General features: G+C 45.1%; 1 protein-coding gene across 5 annotated transcripts in view; it reads left to right on the plus strand.

The window, feature by feature from the left end:
* The window catches only part of DCUN1D4 (defective in cullin neddylation 1 domain containing 4), a 72,962-nt gene that overhangs the window by 16,363 nt on the left and 35,457 nt on the right, over positions 1-21,142 (plus strand). For 3 of the 5 annotated variants that reach the window (XM_090035910.1, XM_090035913.1, XM_090035911.1), the window contains one exon: positions 10,017-10,131. The exons of 1 other annotated variant lie outside the window; for it this stretch is intronic. In XM_090035910.1, coding sequence (XP_089892036.1) covers positions 10,017-10,131 — 115 coding nt within the window. Of the gene's footprint in view, positions 1-5,198; positions 5,321-10,016; positions 10,132-21,142 lie in introns of those variants that run through there. One more of the 5 variants, XM_090035912.1, reaches the window with a different exon arrangement.

Here is a 21,142-nt window from a genome sequence, read left to right on the forward strand (position 1 = left end):
CTTTGTTAGAATGGTAATGAAGGAAGCATCAGAAGAAAGCGGGAAGGTGGGAAATTTTTGCAGATTTTGTGTGAGGAACTGGTTGTGGAGGATGGGTCTATACGGGACAGGGTGGAAGGGGAAAATTGTATTAAAGCATGAGGTTTCGAAGGGCTGGGGATACAAGGTTTGAAAGGAAAGGGAAGGATTTTGAAGGAAATAAGAGGGAAAAGACAAAGTAACTGAAGTGATTTGTCAGAGCATCTAGCAAGGCGAATGTGGAGAGAAGGGTAATGGGGGAAGATTTAAAAGGGGAACAGGTAGAGCTGTTGTGGAGAATGAGGAGGAAGATTTGAACAGTAAGAGAGATGGAATGTAGGGTGGGGTTTTGGAAAAACAGCAAAATGCCCACAGGAGAAGTGTTTGGGGGAAGAATCATTGGTCCATGTATTTTGGGAATGCAGCTTTGCACAGGAGTTTTGGAGGAAAGCACAAGAGATTTGTGAAAATTTTAGAAGTGAATGATAAGAAATTTTGAGACAGTGATGTATGGGTTGGTTAAGAAAGGGCAGGCAAAAGGGAAAGTACAGGCATGAATAATCTCTGGTAATGCAGCACTGTGGAAAGTGAGGAACTTTCTCATCATGAAGGGAATGGATTTTACTATGAAAGAATGTTTATAGCTAGCCCTGTCTGAGCTCAGATATTACGTGCAAAGGGAGGAGGAGGAGGAAGATGAGAGTAAGAGGGAGGAGATGTGGAGGAAAGGTAAATGAAAATATGTATTTCACTTGAGGGAGTGCCTGAAATAGTGAGGAGAGAGAGAGGAGAGGCTAGGAAAGGGGATAGTTGTGGAACGAGATAATGTTATTGTAAACTGTTAGGAGATGAAGAGGAGTTAATATGTTACGAAGTTTTGTTGGATTATATAATGTTTCATATTTGTAAATATAAGAGGTTTTGGTTTTTAATAAAATGTTGAGAATAATAATAATGATGGGAACCTTTTTTTATTAATATTATGTTTACACAGTATGGGCCATGCATTTTATTTAATTAGCTTTGTTGTTGGTTTCCACTACTGAACACATGCTGCTTTTGGAAGCAGTTTAATGATAACGTATTTAATGAGGTTTCCTTTTGCGCAAATGTTTTCCCATGCTGATTGATGGGAGGGGAACCTCATCCTCAAGTAAATACAGTAATTGTTTCCATCTTTTTACTACTTATGAACAGTAATTTTTTAAAAGACCCTGTCTCAACATAGCTCTCACTCCTGGGTCTCAGGTCTTTAATACAAGACTAATTTAATCCCCCTTGTCTTCTGAGAAGTTAAGAGCAGTAGTGGAAACAGCACAAGTTGGGCCCTTGCTGGCTATTGTGCACAACCCTGGCCTAACTGCTGTACTTCATGTAGCCCAGTCATCTCTATCTTTATCTTTATTAAAATTGACAAAGGAGCCTGCCTAAGGAATTGAACCTCCCTAAAAGCTGTTTTGTCTCCTCTCAATGCTGTGTCATGTCCATCAAGGTTCATTCTTATTATGTAGCTTTGTTAATTATGTTTGCAGGTGCTATTTTAGGAACAGAAGAAAGTATGATGGGCCTGTAAGTATTTCTTGAGGTTCTTTAGGAAATTTAAGTCCAAAATTGGTCCTTCTAGAACAATTAATAAGGCAGGCACTTGAAGCTCAAGACTGAGTTGTCCAAGACAACTGAGTATAAGGCACTGGGGCAGACCAGTCTTCCACTATAACTAGTAGTATTGCTTTGCCAGTGAAAGATCTTGCGTCGTTATGAGACAGAAGGTTTCACCAAATGTTTGCTACTTAGCGATGCTGAAGCGTGGCACATTAGGTGGAATGAAGTCTTTTTCTGTTGTAAGTGGAAACGGGCATGTGTTTGATTCTAGGTATACTCCATAATCTGGCCTGATCACTCTTGACAGTTTGTAAGGGCACAGAGCATACATGCTTTAAGACAGTTCTCTTACTCTGCATCACTGAAGTTGGGAATTCTTAGTGTATTTGGAACTCTTCTTACAGCTAGCCCAGTATTCTTAGCTTGACAGTAAGTATAAAAACCCCTGGCCTTGCTGCTGCTGGTACCTCTTCTAATGGGAATATGAGTACAGACAGCTTTGGTCTTGCCCAGTATCAGTGCTTCAGGTAACACTAACTATCACACTCAAAGTTTCCTGTCTTCCTGTGCAGTTCTAGGTGATGAAAGCTGCTTTCTGAACTCAGATTTGCTAGAAGACTTTCCTGCTTCCAAATATGTCACTTGTGTGATTGAAAACATCTGTTACAGGAACTATTGGCTGGTCTTGAGTTGCAATCAAATGGAAATATAAGAGTTGCTAATGAGAGGTCCCTGTGCCAAGGACCCCAAACTAGGAGTTTGCCGTAGATGTGCATCATGTGTTGAATGAACTGGTGAAAAAAGGTGTAGTAGATCCTTTGCATGTATTTTCTGATTTAGACAGAAGGATTCCTATTAGTGGAGACAAATGTATGTCCATGAGCTCTCTGGCATTTTACACGCTGATCAATACCTCTGCAGATATGTGTTGTCACATTCTTTCAAGACATGATGTTTTTGAAAGATCTCCTTAAAGATCAACACATTTAATGAAAATATTTTTGACCTGCTTGATTGCTGTGGGCTTCAGCTTTTTAGTTGAAAGGTCATTTTTCTGCTGGCTAAAAAATACTGAGACTGCAGATCATGGTGACTGAGTTTCAGGACGTGTTGACTTGATTTACATATGGAGGCAGTCCTTGATTTATGACTTTTGGAGTTACGACATTTGTAAATTGACACTCTGGGTCGAGGTTCCCATGTTGGTTTTGCCTTTACCACAGTCGACAGCTGCGTCTAGCTGGTAAGTCTGTTGTGGTGCGGGGGAGGGAAGGGATGTGGGAGGGCAGATCAATGCCTCTCACAGCAAGGGAGGTATTGGGGCTGGGCCTGGGACCTGGGCTGAGGCAAGCACTGCCCAGGGAGGGGGTGGGGCAGCTGGTGCCACTGTGCACCACCCATCTGGAAGCTGCTAATGTGGCGACTTGTCAAGTAGCTCTTGCTGCTGCTCCTGCTGCTGGTCTAGGAGGGTGTGGGATGGGGGGGTATGCCCCAGGATCTGTGTGGGGTTTGCAGGGCCAGGGCTGTGCCAGGTTGTGCTCCAGGTGGAAGGCAGAAGCTCTGGGAGCGGGGGCTATGCTCCCCCACTGCTTACCAAGCCAGCCAAGCAGCACGCAGTGGTGAGAGCCGGCCTGGTCTTGCTGCACCTCCCAGACGAGCAGTGGCTTCGCCTTAGCTGGGTGAGTATCGGCAGAGCATAGAGGGGCGTGTGCCTCTGGACTGGGATGGGGCAGGTGGCGGAGCGGGGGTTATCGGGGGGTTGCAGTGAGTTTTTGAGTGGCACATGCTCTGCTTCCACTCACCCAGCTGGGGCGAAGCTGCTGCTCGTCTGGGAGGCATGGGGAGGCCAGGCTGGCTCCCGCCGCTGCACATTGCTTGTCTGGAGGCAGCGCAGTGGCTCAGTCTTGCGCCAGCCTTGCACCAGCCCATTCCTAGAGCCTTTTGCGTGGAGTGCAGCCTGGTGCAACCCTGGCCCTGTCTGCCCTGTACAGGTCCTGGGGCACACACCCCTGACCCATGCCCTCTGGGACTAGTAGTGGGAGCTGCGGCGAGAGCTGCCAGGCAAGCTGCCACATGAGCAGGTCCTGGATCAGCGGCACAAGCTGCCCCAACCCTTCCCTGGCCAGTGCTTGCCCCAGCTCAGGTCTGAGCCCCGGCCCCAATTCTTCCCTTGCAATAGTGGCATTGGTTGATCTGCCCCACCCCGGCCCTCCAACACACACGTACTCCTTCCTCCCCCTTCCTCACAGCAGACTTACCAGCTGGGTGCAACTATGTTAACCTTCATAAAGGAACCAATCCTCCATTTATAACATTGTTCCTATGGGAAAATTGGTTCTGAGTTACAATATTTTGACTTGAGCCAGTTTTCAGGAACCAATTGTGTTGCAAGTCTGAGGACTGCCTGTAATAAATTTTAAAGGGCTCTGTTCTATGGACTTGTCTGACACTACTCTTAGCTGCTGTTTGATAGCCATGTTAATGGATCTAGTCTTCATTTAAACATTATTTTCTTGCTAACATGTATATCAAGGTTTCTTTTCACAATATGCATAATTATTCTGAGAATCCTTTGACTTTTTGAAGACAAGCCCTGAAGTCTGCACACTTCGTTGCTTCTTGTGGTATCCATCTGCTGGTTAATGTTGTTACAAAGTAGATTTAAATCCATTACACTACATTTAAGACAGCATCATTTTTTAACTTAAAGTTAAAAATGTAAGTCTAAAGTTTGTAATGACAGAAATTATTAGTGCCTTTTTTACATCTCACTATTTAATTTTGTATCATATGTGCAAAAGTACTATAGTTAAATTTTTTAAATTTAAGTGCTTGCAGAATCAGGGTCTTATATGTATACTTTTCTTGTAAATTCAAATTTTTACAGCTTGAATTTGAAGTCAGGAAGAAAATACTTCTGAAGCAGAATGCAGGATAGACTAGGCCGCTATCTTGCTGAATTTGTTCTCATTTTCATGTTTGCTGCACTTGAGGTTTTGATGTATATGTTAGGTTTCTTATTTGGTTTTAGGAAAAAAACCCTAGCTTGTTAGGAATTTTGATTAGCCTTGTTGCTACTGCCCGCTTAATGACAGAACTTCTTTTTTGTTTTTTCAAAGCAATTGCTTCAGTGTTAACAGTGCAACATCATGTAGATGCCTATTGCACTAACAAAATAATGCTGACTCTTCTTTTTATTACATATCTGCCAAATTTTCACACTTATTGGACATTCTTGAAACTGTTTAATTGCTAGGAAAGCAAAACAGGATGCTTACAGGCTTTTTTGATGGAGAAGGTGAACATTATACATAGGGCTTCTACTTCTCTAAAGATAGCATTGGTAACACTATCATTCACCTGCTAACCTCTCCTGATATTTGAGGACTGTTCCACTCTTATGGAGTGTATATCTTGCACTTTGCTTTTCTGTGTCCTTTTCAGATCTTAATTGATTATCTTGAGTGTTTATTTCTGAGAACTCCCTCTCCTCTACATTTGAGGGAACTGAATAGTGTGTTTGAAACAGTATTCATCTTTGGCAGGGCTTTGGGTTGGTGGTGCCACTTGGAAGTTCTGCCTTGCAAATGCTTGCTTCAAGTGTCAGAAATCATAAAGAACTAGGAAAATTCTGTCAGTCGTGAGTGGAGATCGAGGAGTAAGAATCTTTCAAGATACCTACAACTCTTCCACTGAAGAAGTTAAGTAATTTTCCTGTCAAGAATTTCATGAGATTATTGAAGTCAGTGGGTGTTGTGTGTATATTCAGAGGGCGATCAGACTATAACTAATCATAAGAGAAAGTTGGAGATAGAAATTACTTTAAAACAAGACAGTCTGCGCAGGAAGTGTTCATATTAATTCCTTGGTAAGTGAACAAAACTCTATTAACACTTGCTTTAAAAGAACTAATAGACTTTATGTTCAGATAGAGAAACCAGATAAGGATCCATTAAACCAAAATACTTAAAACCCATGACATTGAACATCATCCAAAAATAAAAATAAAACATTTTTAAAACAAAACTTCTGTGTTTGTAGTTTCTTGTAGTTTGTAGGTAGTCATTCAGTAAAGTTCAATGAAAGATTTAGTCCAAATAAAACTAATAATCTCAAGAACAGACATAGTAGCTGACAAGACATTGTTCTTTAAGAGTACTTGGACATATATTAAAATCATAGAATAATAAGGCTGGAAGGGACCCCAAAGAATCATTGGGTCCAGCCCCCTGCATGAGCAGGAAAGACATCTGGGGTCAGATAACCCCAGCCAGGTGACCATCCACTCTTCTCTTGAAGACCTCTAGGGTAAATGATTGTACCACCTCTGAGGGGAGCTTGTTCCATAGTCTGGACATGCTAGTTGTAAAGAAATTTTTCTTTATGTTCAGCCTGAAACTATCTTCCAGTAGTTTGTAGCTGTTGTTTCTAGTTTTCCCCCAGGGTGCCCTGGTGAACAGTTGTTCACTGAGCCCCTGATGTACACCTCTGATATAGCAGTAAGCAGCAATCAGGTCCCCTCTCAACCCTCTTTTCTTTAGGATGAAGAATCCGAGATCCCTCAGCATCTCCTCATATGGCTTGCCATGCAAGTCACTGATCATGTGGGTGGCTCTTCCCTGGACCCTCTTGAGCTTTAGTACGTCCTTGTTGAAGCGTGGTGCCCAGAACTGGATGCAGTACTCCGGCTGTGGCTGCATCAGTGTTAAGTAAAGTGGGAGAATTACTTCTTTGGATTTACTGGAGATTCATTGATTGATGCATGCCAGTTTTATTGGCCCTAGTGGCTACTGCGTCTCATTGCCGGCTCACATTCATGCTGGGGTCTATTGCTACCCCAGATCCCTTTCATTTGTAGTGCTGGTCAGGTTAGCGATGCCCAGCCTGTAGGTGTGCTGGGGGTTCTTCCTTCCCAGATGCAGCACTGCATTTTTCTGTGTTGAACCTCATCTGGTTCTGTTCTGCCCAACATGCCAGCCTGTCTAGGTCTGCTTGTATCTGCAGGTGTGTCCGCACAACCCCATATCTTGGTGTTGTCTGTGAACTTGGCCAATGGGCTTTTCACCCCCTCTTCCAAGTCATTGATGAAGATATTGAACAGCATTAGGCCAAGTACCGACCCCTGGGATACGCCGCTGCCCACATCTCACCAGGACGACACTGATCCATTCATTTGGACTCTGTGTCCAGTTTTGCACCCACTTAATGGTCCCACAGTTGAGCCTGATATCTTCCAGTTTTCTGATCAGTACCTTGTAGGGTGCCAGGTCAAAGGCTTTCTGGAAGTCAAGATATGATATCAACCGCTTTTCTCTTGTCCAGGTGACGAGTCAGCTGATCATAGAAAGAAATGAGGTTGGTCAGACAAGACCTGCCTGCGACGAAGCCATGCTGGCTGTCATTCAGTATCATGCTTTCTGCAAGCTTGTCACATATAGCCTTTTTGATGAATGTTTCTAGGATTTTCCCTGGAATAAAAGTTAAGCTCATTGGCCTGTAGTTTCACAGGTCTTCACGCTTCCCTTTCTTGAAGGTGGGCACAATGCTGGCCCTCTTCCAGTCCTCTGGGATTTCTCCAGAGGCCCATGATTTTTGAAAAGGGGCTCCGTGACTACTTCGGCCAACTCTTGCAGCACTCTTGGGTGGAGTTCATCTGGTCCAGCTGATTTATATACGTCTAATTTCTGCAATTGATCGTACACCAGTTCTATGGCAGTGGTGGGAACTGTGTCAATCCTGCCCTGCTCCTTCTGTGCCCTACCTGGCATGTTGTTCCCCTTGGTCTTGTGAAAGACAGAAGCAAAGTAGTCATTTAGGAGTTCCGTTTTTTCCTGAGTGGTAGTGACCAGGTATCCTGAGGCATTGAGCAATGGCCCCATGCTCCCATTAGTTTTCCTTTTATTCCCTATGTAGCAAAAGAAGGACTTCTTGTTGTCCTTGATTCTTGTAGCTAGTTTTGTTTGGTTTCTGCCCTAGCTTGCCTAATCTGTTTTCTACACGTGTGGGCCGTTGTCAAGTAGGCTTCCTGGGAGGCTTCCTCAGACTTCCATTGTTTGCATGCCTCTTTCTTTTTCTGTAGGATTGCTGCAACTTCCCTGCTTAGCCAGGAGGGTTTTGTTGACTCTTCTGCTACTTTTTCTCCACAAGGGAATGGATTTTCTCTGAGCCTTAAGGATTGTATCCTTAAGGATCAACCATTCTTTTCGTGCTCCCTTTACCTATGGCCCTTGGTCTCTTGGGGCATTCTCTACTAGTATTCCTCCTTCAGATTTTTTTTTTTGTTGTAGTTGCCTTACAATTTATGTGCTACCTGTGCTTACCTCTTCTCCCAATGGCTGAAAATTGAAAGGAGACAAATACTGACCAAGAATAAAGTGTAAGTTCTTAACAAACAGTAACTAGCCATTGGAACAATTCACCTAGGATGTTCTAGCTTCTGTCATCTATAAATAAATATTTTAAGTCTTTTTCTGGAAGAGATGCTATAGGTCGACCATCAGTTACCATCTTGTTGGCTAAAATACACTTGAATGTTAGTCACATTAAAATGATCTAAGTATTCTTTTTTCATTTGTTAAGTAACTGTTGGGGTAGAATTCATATGTCTTGTTGTCTTGTTCTTCTCTAACCAGGTATTCAGTCCTGCTGTCATCTTAAGATTTTCAGTTTATGCAAGTGTTAATATTTCCTTTTCTTGGAAAAATGTGCTGGAATGTGACTTTAAAAAGTCAAGAAAAATGTATAGATAGTGCAAATCAAAATCTACAAATTTATGTAATGTAATGACTTCAGTTTCTTAAGTGTTTTAAGTCTATTGGAGCTTTAGACACGGTCCCTTGATTTGTTATCTGTTTCAGATGCATTTAATAGTTAAAAAAAAAAATCTTAATTTATTATTTTCCTTTCATAATAAGATACTTCAGGTAGTGTTTATAGAACTGTGTTGCTTTTCTCTAATAGCTGTAACCAGGGACAAGCTCCTACTAACCCCTTGGGCACCTGAGGGTATGGATAGGTATGTTTTTGGAGCCATTTCCAAAGGGCAGCAGCTGTTATGTTCTAATCCTTACATGCAGATGAGCTGGGAATGATACAAATATAGCAAAACTATTCCAGCTTTAATACTGGATGAAGCAATGTCAAAGTTTGAAGAAGAGTGTAACATCACGAGCTAGGGAAAATTTTTTAAATAAAGAAAATTGTTTCTTTCTCTCTCAAACAGTGTGTATAAAGGCAAGGCCAAGAAAAGGGTAATGGGTAGAAAAGCTTGATCAGCTGAAACCAAGCCACTTTATGTTCATACAGAAAGCTAGCTTGAATACCTTACTCTATGGTGAATTTAACAAAAAGCTGTATTATGCCATACAAACGATGGCATCTCTATATATGTAAACGTCAGTATAAGCAATAGCCAAATTTCCTTAGACTGTTAATGACATTTGGGTATCCAAATAAAATCTATGCCTTTATGTTGGCTTAAAAAGGCCATAAAACTTTATTTTTGCTTTTTAAGATGCAAGTAAGTAACTACCCATTTAGAGGATTATTTGAGTTTATACAGTAGTATGAATAATCTTGGGTGTAATAAGAGCTATAGAGAAGGTGAATTAAAGATTGATCTTATCCTCTTTTGCAGTTTTTTGCAGTTTATTTAACTTACAACTAACTTTATCTTTTTGCCTTTGTGGTTTTCATACCCTCCCCATTTGTTTTTTTTCTAATGTTCAGAGCTGTAATGACTCTCATGTTATCTGTCCTCCAACTTTTTCAGTTCCATGTGAGGGCTTTATTTCTGTTTGATATGGGTTGGACAGACTCTTTTTGAAGTTTGACAGTGTTGCTGCTAAGATAAGTGGAGCAGCCAAAGCGAAGTGATATCAGTGCTCTCTCATGGCAGCCCCTTTTTATAAAGCACTTCCTACTCTTTCTGAGCTACAGATAAAGAACTTTTTGTCTCAGAAATTAAATGGGAGAGGGTGGGTCTAAGAAATATTATCTCTTAGTTTTTGGGCTTACTCTTTATGTCAAAAAGTGATGGGCAAAACTGAGACATTCTGGTTTGAAAAAGCACCAAGAGTTGCTTCTCTAAGGCTCTGAAACAGACTGATTCAAGAAGAGATTAATGGTCATTATTTATATTAAATAGATTTGAAAACAGTACAAGAAACTGCAGTCTATTCTTGTATTACTTGTCAGACTATCTGAAATACCATCACATAAAAACAAGATAGATTTTCTTTTGATAGTTGCAGTATTTTGTAACTTTAAAATTTAAGTTTTTTAATTCAAGTCAGTTTGCTGATCTTTAATTTTTCTCAAATGTACCTAGTAATGGACCTAGTTCCCTGTTTTTGAGCTGTTTCATTCCTTGTCTGGTGTGTTTATTCCCTCCATAGGAAGTCTTCGATCTTGCAGTTCATCAGACTGCTTTAGTAAAGTGATGCCTCCAAGGAAAAAGAGGAGACCTGCAACAGGAGATGATTTATCTGCTAAGAAAAGTAGACATGATGGGTATGTCACTTTAATGTGGGCTAAGATTGATGAAGTACCTGAAAATATCCATTACTAATGAATAATTTGTTTACTATTACTCCTAAGTAGCAGTAAAAATGGCACTGTCAAATTCTGTCTTTAAGTGTGGAGGAATGACCTTCTTAAGACACTGGTGATTTAGGAGATCTAAGTTCAGTTCTGTGCATGTCACAGACTTCTTGTGTGGCCTGAAGGGGAGAAAAATCTTGTTTAAGTGCCCAGCTGCAAAAAATAGCACAATACTTTATCTTGTCTATTTGAAACTGAGTGTTAGGAATGTGGGCTATCTTATCTTGTCATACCAGGAAAGACTAAGAAGGCCAGGACTCTTCAGCTGGAAGGTAGAAGACTGAGGATGGACATGATAGAGGTTTATACAATCATGAAGAGTATGAACAATGAACAGGGGACTGTTTTTTATGAAGTCCCAGAATACTAAAACTGGGGGGCACCCACTGAAATTATCACGAGGCAGGTTTAACACTAACAAGAGAAGGTCTTTTTATGTAACATATAGTGGAACTCTTTACTAGTGGAGCTCTTTACTACAAGAGGTGGTAGAGGCAGATAGTATAGCCAGGTTGGAAAAGGGACTGAAAAAAGAAATTCATGGAGGATAGATCTATTACTAGCTGTTAAACAGAACAGTCAGAAATGCATTGTGTGGCATCTCAAAACCAATGATCATGGATGCCAGGGATTGTAATGGATAGGGGATAGACCAGGCTATACCTTGTTCATATGCTATCCTGCTAAGGCCACTCCTGCCACTTTCAGCAACAGGATCCTGGGCTAGGTGGACCATTGGTCTGAACACCTGTGGCACTTCTTATGTTCTTATTGTAATAATCGTCTTTTAAATATGTCATGTTATAATAATGTTGTGTGCCTCAGTTTCCCTGATGAGGCTGTACACAGTGAATCGGGGATTAATAAGCAGTGCTATTAACATCATGGATCCTAATTACTGAAAATCCATTTTGTCTGACCTAGCAACAAAGGACTTGAATAGCTGTTTTGACATGCCAAATGAGCTTGGTGTACTCATCCTTTGGAGGAGATGCCCCAGAAGTATAAAAGGGTGGATACTGAGATAAGCATGACAATGGATGGAGCAGTTTCAAGAAAGCAGGCAGTTGGCTGAAGAGAAGAGTCCAAAGAGAGCAGCTTTTGGGGCTTGTTAGCAGTGTTCCCTCTTAAGGTGTAGTGATCCATGAATGCCCTGCTTCAATCCATGAGTGTGCTGCTTTGGTCTATGAGTGTGTTGCTTTGGTCCATTCCCTAACTGGTCCTGCTTCCCCCTTTAATATTAAATATTATACTGTGTACCAGATGCATTCTTTAATATTTGTCTCAGTATATTTATTATCTTGTTAGATGTTTTTCTTTAAAGGCCCAATTCTGCTTTTAATTTTCATTGTTGTAAATAATAGAAGAAACTAGCTGTAATACCCACGTGCTACCTTGTAATCATGTCGATGTGGCCAGGATTAAGATGTAATTAATACTTAAATATGGGCAAGCATTTGAGTTCTCTGTCTTCAGTTACCAAAGAGCTGACTTTGTCTCCAGTACCTTTGTTACATGAAGTGTGTGTACCTCCCTGTCATGTCTCTTGGACCCACATGCAGGCTGCTCCCCGCCTCCGTGCCTCACTGCAGCCTTTAAAAGCGGTGTGGCGCCAAGTGCATCCTGCTGCTGGGCAGATCAGGCAGCGAAGCACATGGCATCACTTTCAAAGGCTGCAGCAAGGCATGGAGGCAGGGAGCAGGCAGAGTGCAGAAGACCCGTGGGGCTGCTGGGGTTTGGTGTGGGAGCTGTGGGGCTTACAGCACAGGGATGAAAGCTAAGATCAGGGTGAAGCCAGTGGGACTTGGGGGCGAAGCTTGCCTGAAGGGGCTGGGGACTGGAGCAATTCCCTGGAGCCAGTGCAACCCGTGTGGTGCCTAGTTTGGTCCCCGCCTCTGTCTTGCCTCAGGGAGGAGCCGCTGCCTGCTCTGCACTGCCAGCATGGAGGAGGAAGGGGCGGGGGTGATGATTGCCCACTGATCAGTGGCCCAGCCCTTCACGGGCTGCTCCGGCTGGGGCTGCGCTCTCCCTCCCCACGGGAATGCTGGTGAGGAGAAAAGTGGAGCAGAGCAGCCCCCACGCAACCAAGCAGTAAGTGTCCCGTGTCAGCCTTGGTGCACAGCATTAAAAAGTTACTGCGCGGCAGCGTTTTTTATTGTGTGCGGCTGTGCACATGCGCAGCTTAGAGGGAACCTTGCTTGTCAGGTGAATAGGAGAGAGAAGAGCTATATTAACTGGGCATGTTCAGGGTTGTGCAGGCTGGACTTGGATCAGAAGAACTAATTCTGCCTTTAAAAAAGGCAGAGAACCTCTGGTTTGGTAATCTTTACTTCAATAAATGCCTTGATTGAAGAAGAGTTGTCTGTTTTGCTACTTAAAACATTTAGGTACTTGGAGACTGGACAAGGCCAAGAGGGTCCCAGACAAGCACTCCTCTTGTGGGGGGAACCCCATTGCACTGTTGTTATGAAATGAAGTGGTGTCCTTGGCATTGGCATCAGATGACTTAAATTGTTGCGTGAGCTGGAGCTGCTTGTGCATATTGGTGAGACTCTGGATAAGCAAATTTGAATGATGCCAGAACTTCTGCCAGTTGTTTGGTATTCTGTCAGCTTCAGGCCCAGTCAAGATTGCCTTTACCATTAATGAGGACCTAGTAGAACCACTTAAAACTTGTGGCTGACACCGGTGATTTTAATACCAGCAGTAAAACAATTCAGATACCACTGCTTCCAGTCACCCAACCTAGGTTCTTCTGACACATAAATTGTATAAGATAAATAGACCTTAAGTAGCTAAAATGCTGAAACATTTTGATTCCCTGGATCCTCCTTTTTCCCTTTTGTCAGATGAGCACTATATTTGCCCTTTTCCAATCATCTAGGACCTCTCCTAATTGCTGTGATTTTTCAGAGATGGTGGCCAGTGGCTCTGAAGTCACATCAGCCAGCTCTCTCAGCACTGTCAGGTGCATTGTGTCCAGTCCCATGTACTTATACACGTCCAGCCTTTCTAAATAATCCCTAAACTGTTCTTTCACCACTATTGGCTGCTCACTTTTTCTCCAAACTGTGCTGCCAGGCACAGTAGTCTGGGAGCTGACCTTGTCTGTAAAGACTGAGGTAAAAAAGGCATAGAATACTTCAGCCTTTTCTGCATCATCTGTCACTAGGATGCCTCCCCTATTCAGTAAGGGACCCATACCTTCCCTGACTTGCCACTTGTTGCTGACATACTTGTAGAAACCTTTCTTGTTACCCTTTATGTCCCTTGCTAGCTGCAACTCCAGTTGCACTTTGGCCTTCCTGATTTCATCCCTGCATGCCTGAGCATGCTCTGATACTCCTCCCTAGTTGTTTTTCCAAGTTTCCACTGTTTGTAAGCTTCCTTTGTGTGTTTTAGTGCACTGAAGAATTCCCAACTAAACCAAGCTGGTCTTCTGCCATACTTGCTAGTCTTCCTGCACATTGGGATGGTTTGTTCCTGCTCCCCCAGTAAGCTTTCTTTAAAGGTTTTCTATAAAGTCCCCTCATGACAATGGGAGAAGAGGAAGAAAATAACTTGTGGTCAAGATAGGCTTGCAGGTAGCAATTGATGTCAAAGTTACATTCATGGTCAGCACGCTGACTATGCATTAATCAACAAGCATCCCAAGAAAGGTGCAGGCCATGATGGAGTACTTGTCCTTCTAGGACTCAGAGCTGTTCAGGATGCGCTGTCTAGGGCAGTGGTGTTCAACCCTTTGGTCCCTATGGGGCAGATGAGTGATTCAGGGCTGGTCCGTGGGCTGGATCAAGCTACATGATGCCTTGGCCCAGCCTCTGTACACCTGGATTGGGCCCTGCACTGGCTTTGCATACTGGGATTCATGCAAGGTCAGAGACCATTCCTTGTGCATCAGGAAGGGTCCCCCCACAGTCCCACATGCTAGGATTGGGCCTTGCTATGGCACACTGCCCCCACTTGGCCCTGTGTACCTGTACTGTGCTCCACTTCCTGGGATTCAGCTTCATGGTGCCGTGAACACCCAGTCTAGCACTCAGGCCTAAACTGTCTGGCTTGCAGAGTTCCCCATGGATCCAAAAATTTGGCAGTAGGGGAGCAGCAATTAATGCTGCCACTGCTTCCCTGCCACCAAATATTTTGTACCTGAGGGAAGCACTACAGGCCAGATGATAGGCTCTGTGGGCTGGATCTGGCTGTGGGATGGGGGTTGAGCACTCATGCTCTAGAGATGCCTATACCTAGGCATCCTTTGGACCCAGCTATATCATCCCTGCCACAGCCAAGATAGTGAATAACACCCTGCAACCCCAGACTGATGTAATATTCCAGAAAACTCCCTTGTCAATTGAAAAGTCCTTGTCAATTCTCAGAGATCCTTATCACAGAAGTGTGGATTTGTTTCTTCTAGAAGTCATGGAAGCTTCTCCAGATATTTCTTTATTCCAAAATATAAATTGGTCTTTATCATACTCTAAAAACTGAGGAAACTCAACAAAGACCTACATCACCCTAGGTTCAGAAAATACTTCTCTTTCATTCTGTCTCCCCCAGGTCAATACTAGTTTGCAGCTCTCAGCTGACAGGATGTGAACTTCTTCTTTGCAATCCACCTAGGTCAAAGAAAGTATCTAAGATTTACATTGGACCAAACCATTATTAACCTAGTTCTGCTCTTTTGACTCTGCACAGTGTAGTGTTTTTACTAAATACCTGGCCAAAGTGGTAATTTAAGGTTGTGGAGAATGTATATCCACCTATACTTGGATCCTTGTGCCCTTTCTCTGTTCTTAGAACTAACAGTCCTGATGCACCATAAGAACTTGTCATCTGTTTATGGGTTTGAGTGACAGTTTTAAAATAACTGATTTAGCTCCAGACCAGCAGGAACTGATCTGTCTGCCTGGGTACTAGTTTTGAGATTTGCAGCTAGTGATAAAATTGCTTACAGGGAGATCAGATGATTCTGTGTTAGAGGCTGCTAGGTCGTATGTTGACATGTACCTATGGATGCTTGTCATGAGGCCTGCAGTTTTTGTCAGCTGTGGCTGAGATCAGTGCATTTCTGCATGATCCAGAGACATTGTCCTGTGTTGAATCCCAAGTGAATTCACTTGGTGGCTGGACCCATCAAATGAATGTACAAAGGGCTGCTATTCTTTGTCCTGTCTCTGCATGTCTCATGGATGTCTTGGAGTCAAATTGGAGACCATTTGAAGATGTAACAGGTGTGGTTCCAGGAAGATCATCTGGCACTACCTTACTGCTTCTGCTTACCCATATCTCCATGTACTGCTGATTCCTATCTCCAGAGACAATTTGAAAATGGTAAATTTGGTAGTGAGAGAGGAAGTGGCTGCAGTAAAGGGTGTCTGTGTTAGCTCATGTCTGTTGGATACACCAACACCTCCTTCCCACAGCAGCAGAATATCCCATGGGGAGTGGGGTGGGGGAGCATGAGGCTCATGAGTGGCCTGGGGCTACTGGGATGTGACCCCCTTAAACTCATAGCTACACTGCCAGCTGTACCTAGCACTCCTACCGCCCCACTCTGGGAAAATCTGCCATTAGCTAGATCCAGTCTCTTTATTCACTGAATCCAACCCAAGCACAGTATGTTACCATGCGCTGCCCTGCGGAATAAAAATTTCTCTAGGACCTTGTTCATATTTGCCATTTATTTAGGAACCACTCGGCTGGAATCTGTGTCATCATAATCCTCTTAGAGCAGGGGTGGGCAATTATTTTGGGCAGAGGGCTGCTTACCAAGTTTTGGCAAGCTGTCAAGGGCCATATGGGTAGCCACGCTGCCTGGCCACCATCTTGGGACCAGATGTCCTGACCGTAACCTCTGACCTTTGCTGCCTGAAGTCCCTCCCCTTACCCCTAGAAGTACTCCTTTGGAGAAGAGGGTTTGCCAACTTAGGGAAAAAAAAACAAATTACATATTAAAAATCAAACACCCATAATAATATATTTTAATTTAATTTAAATAAATATTTTTGCCCTGATTTGTGTGCATTTGTGGTGTATATGCAGAAGTGATTACATATGGGGATTTGTGGGGATGTGTGTGTGTGGATATGGATATGGGTATGGGAGTTGTGTAGTGCGGAGTGGCTGACGGGCAGGCAGGAAAGTGGGGAAAGTGGTGGGGGGGAGTGGAAGTGAGCGGGAAGCGAGTGCAGGGCTAATGTCTGGCGGGCAGGCAGAAAAGTGGGGGAAGTGGCAGCAGGGAGTGGAAGCAAGTGGGAGCGTGGGACCAATGTCATGGGGCCAGCTACGACAGGGCCCAGAGTGGGGCGGTAGGAGTGCTAGGTGCAGGCTGGTAGGGGTCTGTGGAGCTGGGCTGGGCTGCACCGGCAGGGAAAGGGGGGAGCTGGCCTGGCTCCATAGAGCCCCTGTTGGCCAGGACCCTATGCTCCTGCTGCCTTGCTCTGGGTCTGGCTGACGCTGGCCCCAGGACACTAGTGCAGGCCCCATGCTCCTGCCTGGCTCCCGTGTGCCCACTAATTCCCAGTGCCCGTGCCCCAGCCCCAGCCCCAGCCCCACGTAACAGGTGGAGAGCAGTGCGCAGCCCCAACCCTGTGCGCATTGGCAGGGAACGAGCTAGTGCTCAGCATGGGAGAAAAGCACTCTCCCCTCCCCCCCGCCCAAGATTGGTGCTCCATGTTGCAGCTGCTTGCAGCCCACGCAGGACTGTCCTACCTCTCTGCCATGCCACTTCCACCCCGCAGGGCAGTAGTAGCAACGGAGAGCAGGTGCAGGCAGCTCTGCGTGGGCTCCAAGTGGTGGTGGGGAGAGGAAGGGGAGTGGCAGTTTCCCCCCACCCTGAGCACCAGTTCGTTCCACAGAAACTGCTGCTTGGTGTGGAGGAAAGCATCCCCCCTGGTCACCGCTGGGCAGTGTTTGCTGCAATTGCACTCCAGGAGCTTGCGCTTCGCTAGGTTGTGGTGTGGCAGCTTTGCTGCCTCTGTGCTGCCCTGTGGCTGCTCTGCATGGCCACTGCTGCCGCGCTGGGCAGCACACAGGCCATGGTGAAGCAGCCGCACCACAGCCTAGTGTGGCATGAGCTCTGGGTGGGCGGTTGCAGTAAACCTTGTCCAACAGCGGCAAGCAGGGGGGCCGCTTTCCTCTACATCAAGCAGAAATTTCTAGGGTACAAACCAGTGCTCAGCATGGGGGAAAAGCAGTTCTCTCGCTCCCCGCTGGCGATGCCCCATGCTGCTGCTGCTGGGAGCCCACGCGGGGCTGCCTGTGCCTGTTCTCCATTGCCAGTGCTGCCCTGGGGTGCGGCAGCTCCATGTGGGCTGCAAGCAGCTGCAGCATGGGGCCCTGACCACAGGGGAGGGGGATGCTTTTCCCCTGCGCTGAGCACCAGCTTGTTCCCTGTGGGTGAGCGTGGGGTGCGCAGGGTTGGGGCTGCATGGAACTGGGGCAGGGGCACTGGGAGTGAGTGGGTGCACAGAAGCCAGTGGCAGCTGGGTGGGAGCCTGGGGCCTGTGCCAGAGGGGCCTAGAGCGGGGCAGGAGGAGCGCGGGGTCCTAGCCAGCAGGGGCTGTATGGAGCCGGGTCAACTCCCTCCGCTCCCTGTTTGTGCAGCCCAGCCTGGCTCCACAGACCCCTGTCAGCCCATGCCCTGTTCTCTTACCACCCCACTGTGGGCCCCGCTGGTGCTGGCCCCAGGACACCTGCACAGGCCCTGCACTCCTGTTTGCTTCCACTCCCAACTACCACAGCCGCTTTCCCTCCCGCCAGCTCCTGGCTACATGGCTGGACTGTGGAGCTCACAGGAGGTGGTCTGGCCCTGAAGACTGGGGAGGTTCCTGCAGTCCTCCACCTACCTGAATTTTCTGCACTGGTGCGACCATGAAAAGCTCCACAGTCCCCGGCCATAAGCCCCTGCTAGGCAGGGGCTTCCGGCTTGTGGGGGGGGGTAGGGCAGGCCCTGCTGTTGCAGGAGCCTGCTGGGGCTTTCCCTGGGTCCTACTGCCCCTGGCTCCTGTCATCTTTGCCAGGAGCCAGGGGCAGATAAATTTTAATTTTCTAAATGTTTTGAGGGGCCCTGTGGCCCAGATAGAATGGCCTGGTGGGTTGGATGCAGCCTGCAGGCTGTATTTTGCCCATCACTGTCTTAGAGCTTCTGAAGTTGCCTTTTGAATTAGAAAGAGTGCTCAATATATCCCCTTATCCCTTTAGATGCTGTTTTGCGGCTCTTAGCTTGGAGAGTTGAGGGATTTCCAACTCTTTGGTAAAACAGCCTAGCAATACCTCAGGCATAATCTTAGAAAATTAGGGTTGGAAGGGACCTCAGGAGGTCATTTAGTCCTAACCCCTTGCTCAAAGCCGGATCATCCTCAGCTAGATCATTCCAGCCAGGGCTTTGTGGAACTGGGCCTTAAAAACCTCCGAGGATGGAGATTCTACCACTTCTCTAGGTAAACCGCTTAAGTGCTTCATTACCCTCCTAGTAAGAGAGTTTTTCCTAACATCAAACCTAAATTTCTCTTGCAACTTGAGGTTATTGCTCCTTATTCTGTCATCAGCAACTAGTCTAGCTCAGGGGTGAGCAAAATGCAGCCTGTGGGCCAGATGTGGCCTGCCAGGCCATTCTATCTGGCATGCAGGGCTCCTAAAATATTTAGTAAATTAATATTCATCTGCCCCTGGTTGCCTGTCTTATGGCCCTCGATGACTTGCCAAAACTCAGTAAGCGGCCCTCCATCCAAAATAATTGCTTGTCCCGGCCTAGCTCCATCCTCTTTGGAACCACCCTTCAGGTAGTTTGACAGCTGGTATCAACTCCTCTTTCGGTCTTCTCTTCTGCAGTCTAAGCCCAGTTCCCTCAGCCTTTCCTTAGAAGTCATGTCCCCCCAGCCCTCTCACCATTATCATTGTCCTCTGCTGGACTCTCTCTGACTTGTCTATATCCTTTCTGTAGTGTGGTGGGGAGGGCGTGTCCAAAACTGGACACAGTACTCCAGATGTGGCCTTATCAGTGCAGAATAGAGGGGAATAATTGCTTCCCTTGATCTACTGAAGATGCTCCTACTAATTTGGCCCAGTATGCTGTTAGCCTTCTTAGCATCAAGGGCACACTGTTGACTCAGATCTAACTTATTGTCCACTGTAACCCTCAGGTCCTTTTCTGTACAGCTGCTGCTTAACCAGTTGGTCCCACACCTGTACCAGTGCATGGGATTGTTCTGTGCTAAGTGCAGGACTTTGCATTTGTCCTTGTTGAACTTCATGAGATTTCTTTTGTCCTAGTCCTCCAATTTGTCTATGTCACTCTGAAGCCTAGTCCCACCCTCTAGCATATCTGCTACTCCCCACAGCTTGGTGTCTTCCACAGACCTGTTGAGAGTGCACTCCATCCCATCTTCCAGTTTGTTAATCATCTAGAGTGATGAACCCATCCACCAAATACCCTAAAGGGACACTTTTTGGAATTCCTCTGGAACCAGTGAGTCAACTGAGTAGTTGCCTTCTGAAGCTATGGAAGAGAAAATGGAAGAAAGTGAAAGAGAAAATGCTGCCTACTTCGAATAACTTCAGAGTCATGCTATATTACTTCAAAAGGACTAAGTCCTTTAGGACATTCTTTTATTCTTTTCTATGACTCTGTGTGGCCAGTGTATCAAAAGTCATCAGAAACTTGGAGCAGAGAACGCTGAAGCGAATTACACAACACATATCTATCAACCATTAGATGGCTAGCTATTCTTTTCCTTCAAAAATGTGGAACACTTTGGCAGCCTGCCTGTTTCAGAGATGTGCCTGTTTGAAATGTGCTTTACAATGATACAGCCAACTTCATTGCTATACAGTAAAAGTCCTGTTTTCCAGCATTTCCCTAACCAGCATTTCTGTTAACTGGAACTTCCGGCTGGCTGGCTGGATGCAGGGGGGAAAGCTTACATGTGGCAGCTGCTGCCGCCACTACTCACCACCCCGTGCTGTTGCCACTAAACGTGCGGCCACCACTCCCCACCCCTCCCTGGCTCCAGTCCAGCTGGAATCCTCTGTATCTCAGGTAACCAGCATTTTTAGATTACTGGCACCCCTCATTCCCTACCTATGCTGGAAAACAGGACTTTTACTGTACTACGCTTTTTACGTTACTGTTGAAGTAAATGCCAAGGGGACATCCAAAGGGGATACTGTTTTGCCTAGTCACTTTCAGTAGGATCTGTATATTAATATAGGAATTTGAGTGGTTACTCAACCTACCGCAGGGTGGATTTGATTTAAATCAAATTGATTTAAATCATGATTTAAACCAGGGGATTTTCAACCTTAATTAATAAGCGTACCCCCGGCTGCAGGGTGGGGGACGTGTGGCTGGACGTGGGAGGGGAGGGATAGCATGGGGTGGTGGGTGGTGGTGTTCCGTCCCTGCCCACCAGCGCATGCCCCCTAGGGCCTTCACAGGTACCCCTGATTAAACCACGATTTAAATCACTTGTCAGGAAGTATTGATTTAATCATTGTTTTCTACAAAAAGTGCATTCTTGTTTGATATAACGTTAATGCACATTATTCATAACTCAGAGATAGATGTAGATTTTATTTTAGAAGGTACACACTATACATTTGAAAGCAACGATTTATTTTGATATTTTTTCAGATTAATTTTGCAGCTACATCAGAAAACTGAATCATGGTTTGATTACTTTATTTACCAAAACTAATTGAATCAGATACTTGTGAAGTCATTGGGAGGTGAACTATCTCCAATTCACTAGTTTAATCATGGATATTTGGGGGATCTTTTTGCCATGCTGTATTAGGAGGACATCAAATGAGCACTGCAGCTATATGTTAATAGCTTCGGGATTTCTTCATTTTCATCTAGATTTCTTCTCATCTTTGATTTCTCCTCTTTTATGGCCTGGCAAGCCAGCTGCCATGATAG

The sequence above is a fragment of the Crocodylus siamensis genome, chromosome 2 (assembly GCF_052110815.1).
Source record: "Crocodylus siamensis isolate JL-2025a chromosome 2, ASM5211081v1, whole genome shotgun sequence".
Taxonomy (NCBI): domain Eukaryota; kingdom Metazoa; phylum Chordata; order Crocodylia; family Crocodylidae; genus Crocodylus; species Crocodylus siamensis.